Source organism: Poecilia latipinna, unplaced genomic scaffold (genome assembly GCF_001443285.1).
Source record: "Poecilia latipinna isolate Pla-1442-1.1 unplaced genomic scaffold, P_latipinna-1.0 Scaffold727, whole genome shotgun sequence".
NCBI classification, from domain to species: domain Eukaryota; kingdom Metazoa; phylum Chordata; class Actinopteri; order Cyprinodontiformes; family Poeciliidae; genus Poecilia; species Poecilia latipinna.
The window spans coordinates 169,721-175,720 of NW_015113343.1; the positions used below are offsets into that span (position 1 = coordinate 169,721).

Consider the following 6,000-nt stretch of genomic DNA (forward strand, 5'->3'; position numbering starts at 1 on the left):
CTGCATAATGTGCCAGTTTGTTATCCGATTAATCATCAGTTAAAGATGTTTTCTTTAATAGTTTTCTAATTTTTTGGATTGAATATTCTCTAGAAAATTATTTTTTTATCAAATTTCAGCAATAAAAATAAAAACTTTCCTCTGAATCCTCTGAAACTTCCTCTGCAGTTTTCTGGCTGATTGCTGATCTTTAAAAACATCTGACCGGCTGATTCTGATTTTGTTACATTTTTTGTCTTCTTTTGCCTAAATGTTGCTAAGTTAGCTTAGCGTCCGTATATGTGACCTTATGGAGAGCAAAAGGTTCATATTTCTGTGGTCTTAAATTCCATTCATGGTCTTAAAAAGTCTTAAATCTGAGTTAGTAAAAACTGCAGAAACCTTGAAAAAATACTTTTTATTTTAGAAGATTGAAAAAAAAGTGGAGAATCAAATCTGTACTGGTCTTGAACTGCTGTCCAGGGCCAAAAAAATTATTCCAAGGGCCGCTAATGGCCCCTGTGCCTCACTTTGAGCACCCTTTATAAATATTGTCTTTAAATTGTTTCTTGATGCGTTTTAAAGGCTTAAATCTTCATTTTTTGTTTTCTTACATGTTTATATTAATATTCAGCTCCAAACCTTTTTAAGGTTAGAATCAGTTTATTGTTGCGTTTTTCCTCATTTATCAGCATAAATAAAGTAAAATAGATGAAACTTTCTCTGCTCTCTGATTGGCTGCTGCTGACTGTGGGAATGCTGCTGCTTCCATGTCTGAGAGGACAGGAAGTCAGGTTGTTATTGTGTCTCCCTGCATTCCTCCGACTCTAACACACTCTGCACCTGTTCATGTCTGTCTGCAGCACACACACACACACACACACACACGCACACGCACAAATCACAGCCTTTCCACACCCGTCTGACAACACATTCAGTGGGAAAATATGTCTGCAACGCATGAGAGCAGCTCTAAATATTTTCAGTGGGATCAGGGGCTCGGTCCTGTGCGTGCATATCTGTGTGTGTGTGTGTGTGTGTGTGTGTGTGTGTGTGTGTGTGTGTGTGTGTGTGTGTGTGTGGGGCGGGTTTGGGTCGGTGAATGTGGTTTTATGATCAGAGTCGGGTTCTCAGAGGAAGTCAGAGTTCATCCCTGATGAAATCTGCAGACGCTGAGTGGAATCGGAGGATTTGCTGCAAGGTGCATTTCAGGAAGGAAGCGGCGACTCGCAGCAGCTGCAGCAGCGCCGCAGCGAACATCTGGAGGCGGCGCAGCAGAGTGAGAGTCGGCCAAACGGAGGTCCAGTCAAAGCCTTCAGTTAGTCAGGGTGGGATCAGAAACAAGAGCTGGATCCATAACTCAGATTTAAGTTAAAACATTGGGTCAGAATGGATCGAAACACAAATGTACTCAATTAGGAAGGTGGTGGCAGCATCATGCTTTCAGCTGAAATGGGCTGACATGACAAGATGTTGGACCATCTGTCCAGCCAGAACCTCTTCAGAACCAACCGTGGTGCGACTGCAGCAGAACCATGTCAGGGAGTGTGTGAACATTTAATAAGAAACAAGAACAACCAAAATGTTAAGCATCTGTTTTTTTAATTGTGCGACTGGATTTATTGTTTTAATCAAAATGATCAACAACGAAGCAGAAATCACTGAAGATGCACCGATTCCAGTTTCCTGGCCGATCGGTGACCACCTGGTCTGACCAACAGATTATAAGTCACTAAGCTTCAGCTCTGATTGGTTTAATCATGATTGATTAGTTATTGAAGCTATATTGGAGTTATTAGTTAACTGGAGCTAAAAGAACCTCTTACTAAGGAGTTTTTACTTTCTAATTATAAATCAGTTATTGCAAAAATGTATCAACCCACAAATGACTCGGTTCGTTAAAGGAGTAAAATGTTTATTTTCCATTTTAAAACAGAATTGAATTTATTTGCATGCGTTTCTCCTGTCCTGTGTTTTACTGGAAAGCCTGCAGGATGTCCAGACCTTTTGAATAATCCATATTTGCAGTTCTGCTAAAGTTAGCAACGAACTCGTCAGGTTGGCAGCAGGGAGGTGAATATCGTTAAGAGACTTTAGGACAGACAACAGGAGGGATGACAGGAAACATTTATTTTCTCTTTTAAATCAAAGAAAAGGTCCATGAGGTTTGTGTTTGACCAAAATGACCCAAGAGGCTTTTTCTGTTTTTAATAATCCCCTCGCTGACGGTGGGAAGTGTTTCTGGTTTCATCTCCGTCTCCGCATGAACACATCTGTCTCCCATTCATATGCAAATCTAAAAAAAGCCTCTGATGTTTTTGTGGAGGCTGAAGGTGGATCTGCGGAGAGTTTTCTATGTTTCATCAGGAAGGAGGAGTGAGGAGCGTTCCTCCGCAGCTGTTCCACAGTTTACGTCATGGAGCGCCAGTCGGCGTCACGGCTCGCCGCTCGCACGCTATGCACGTGCTCAGAGCGCACCAAGCCGTGCACGTGCTCAGAGCGCGCCCAGCCGTGCACGTGCTCAGAGCGCACCAAGCCGTGCACGTGCTCAGAGCGCACCAAGCCGTGCACGTGCTCAGAGCGCGCCCAGCCGTGCACGTGCTCAGAGCGCGCAGAGCCGTGCACGTGCTCAGAGCACGCAGAGCCGTGCACGTGCTCAGAGGGGCGGTGACCCCCTGCAGAAACCATGACCCCGCCCTGAAACTCAGAGAAGAGAACACAGAGAAGAAGTTTGTCTTCTCTGTGTCTCTGCTTCTGGTTACATGGAGTTTAAACGATGTGAATCTTCTGGTCAGAACCGTTTGGTGAATTTGGTGCAGCAGTTTGTTTTTGGTATATTAGTCATTGGTTGGTTTTTTCTCTTTCTAGAACTTTAAAATCATTGTTTTAGTTAAGAACCTCTTTACCTTCCAAAAGTTGCAAACTGGAAGCTGTATTCTGACAGCTTCTCTCTTGGAAACAGGATGTTGCTTTCCAGAACTTTAATGTCACTTTTTGGAACTTGCATTTAATTTAGATGGTAATTTATCAGAAGTTCAAAGTTGTTTCTGTAACCTAAAATGTTTCTTTCTGGAATCTGTCTGTAGCTAAAGGTTACCTGGTATCCAGCAGAGTATTTCCTCACCAAACTAGAATCAACACAGACATGAAATCATCCATAAATCTGCCCTGTTTTCCAACCAGATGTGATTTTGCTTATTTTCTGAGGACAACAGATGTGTTCAGATTAACTGGAAGTAAATCTATCTTGATCTTTTATAACAAAAAAAGACAAACAAAGGACTGTTCTCCATCTTTATTCGGTTTTCTGTGTTCAGTTTTGAGTAAAAGGTTTTCCAGTTCAGACTTTAATCTTTCTTGCCTTTAATTCTGTGATGTAAAACATTAAAGGCTTTTAAAACCCGTTTCTGTGTTGCGAGTTGAAGTTGGAAGTGATGTTTGTGTGAAACAAACTCCTGATGCTGATTTCCCGCCATCTTTGCTGCCGTTTGGTGTTTCTGCAGGTTTACGCTCCGTCTGCCAGCACAGCCGACTACAACCGGGACTCGCCTGGTTACCCGTCCTCCAAGCCGCCCAGCGCCGGATTCCCCAGCTCCTTCTTCATGCCAGGTGAGGCCAGAGCAACATTCACACCTGGAAAACCTGGAAAAGATCTAACTGGACTGAAAACTGATTTTACTCTGTCGTAACTTTGTCCAAAGAATTAACAAGATATGTTGTCAAGGAGTTTGATTAGTTTCACAACTTTAGAGTGTTTATTCTGAAAATAGTTTTTCCCTTGAAGCATCTGAACTTGGTTTCATCTTCCAGAAATGATTCCCAGACTGTAACTTGGTTGTAATGTCAGGTGTCTGCAGGTTAACCAGGTTATTCTGGAGGTGAAGCAGCGTCTGAATTCAGGCTCATGCATGAAGTCGGTCACGTTTCCAAACTAAACAGCTGTTCAAGTCACAAGACGGCCTGAACACAGAGAGAAGGGCTTTCTGATTAGGGCAGGAACGATTAATCAGATTAGTCAGATTAATCTGATTAGTCAGATTAATCTGATTAATCTGATTATCTGATTCTTGAAATAATCGTCAAATCATTTAGTAATCGATTAATCGCTAACTGGAGTTTACAGACTCCAAAATGGGTGAAAGAGCAAAACAGCAATGAAGCCAAAACTGAACAAAAATATAAATATTTTACATTTAAGATTAAAAACTTTTATCTTTGAATCTTAAAGTTTCAGCTTCAGCTGGTTCAGATTCAGTAAAATAAATCTCCCTTTAGTTATCCAAATATTAATCAGTTAATCCGATAATAACCAGCGTATCGATGATCGGTCCATCAGGCCTTCAGATGCCGATGCTACAAATAACTGAAAGATGCTGTTACTGCAGTTTAGGCAAGAAAAAACTTATTTTCTTAACTAATTAATTAAATTATTTGTTTACTTGCATCTTTTAAACTTATAATACTTATAAAAAAGGTTAATCTGCAGAATATGCATTTTTATTAAAATAACTGATTAATCGATAATTAAAGGAAGTTGTAGATGCAGCCCTTTTTGTGGTATGATTATACGGAATGCCTTTACTGTCAAATTAATTTCAGTTTTAGTGGTGATAAACAAAAAGAGGAAAAATGTGCTAACTTTAACCAATGTTATTAAACACGATGTTTGACTGACATTCTTTGCAAAATAAACAGGACAGAACCAAGAAAAATACTTATAAACTTAACCTGAAAAGTCAGAAGTTTCCCTTAAACTCAAAATCCAACATGGCTGCCACCTATGTGAACCAAACAAAATGCAGTAAGAAACTAAATATTTAGACTTTAACGGTTGTGTCTTAGTGGTTTTCTGAGTGTTTAAATCATGAAAATGCACCATTAGTTTTTAGTTTAGACAAAGTTGAGCTGCTCTGGTTCTGAGGAAAGTTTCCTGTTTGTCGGTCAGATGGTCACCACAGCGGCGACCCCTGGAGCAGCAGCAGCAGCAGCATGAGCCAGCAGGGCTACCACAGCAGCATGCTGGGGGGCGGGAACTCGGCGCACAGCGCTGCCCAGAGCTCCTCCTACTGCGGGATCCACCCTCACGACCGACTGGTGAGCCGGGCCGCCGCGGCGCCGCCGGGAGGGCTGGAGGCGCCGCTAACGCTTCCCGTCTCTCCGCAGAGCTACCCGTCGCACTCCTCATCCGCAGACATCAGCTCCAGCCTTCCTCCCATGTCCAGCTTCCACAGAGGCGGCGGAGGGGGCGGAGCCAACCACTACAGCACCGCCTCCTGTACCGCCCCCACCAACGGCACAGACAGCGTCATGGGTAAGAAACGACACGAGACACAGCCGCTGGTTTCAGAGCCAAAGATATGCACGATGCTTTTATTTTGAAATTAGTTGCAGGCTTTTATTTTGTCTTTAAGTTCTACAGTGGAAGCCGAACGTTTTGATTTGCTGTTTTTAAGAATTTTTAGAATGAAGAGATGTGAACTTTCTGAAATTGACAAAAGTTCCTGTGCGCGCCGCGCTGCCGTAACCCGGCCAGCGGTCAGACAGGAAGCTTTCACCTGGGAACAGATGCCACTTCCTGTCTTACCCTCCAGCAGCTCAGAGCGCTGCCGTCCGCCCCGGTTACCGTGGAAACGGTGTGTGTGCTCCTGCTCACGTGTGTGTGCGAGCGTAAAGTTTGCATCTGGACTCGGCTGTCGGGAGTCGGAGTGGGCGTGTCCATCAGCTGCTCCTGTGAGGTCACTTCCTGCCTGGCTGACCTCTGACCTCGCTCAGGCTGGAGGTTAAATGGGAATAACAGTCCAACACGCAGAGCGGTGCAGCTGGAGGGGTTCAGGGTCAGGACAGGTCAAAGGTCACATACGGTCCTGAATGGAAACGTTTGGAAAGAGAAAAAAAGATTTTAAAGTTCATCCATCCATCCAACATCCATCCATCCAACATCCATCCATCCATCATCCATCCATCCAACATCCATCCATCCAACATCCATCCATCCATCCATCCAACATCCATCCATCCATC

The 6,000-nt window shown here is 43.4% G+C and overlaps 1 protein-coding gene across 7 annotated transcripts in view; it reads left to right on the plus strand.

The window, feature by feature from the left end:
- The window catches only part of tcf4 (transcription factor 4), a 172,807-nt gene that overhangs the window by 130,115 nt on the left and 36,692 nt on the right, over window positions 1–6,000 (plus strand). For all 7 annotated transcript variants that reach the window (XM_015045447.1, XM_015045449.1, XM_015045448.1 and 4 more), the window contains 3 exons: window positions 3,483–3,588; window positions 4,925–5,073; window positions 5,143–5,290. In XM_015045447.1, the coding sequence (XP_014900933.1) occupies window positions 3,483–3,588; window positions 4,925–5,073; window positions 5,143–5,290 (403 nt within the window). The remainder of the gene's footprint in view (window positions 1–3,482; window positions 3,589–4,924; window positions 5,074–5,142; window positions 5,291–6,000) is intronic.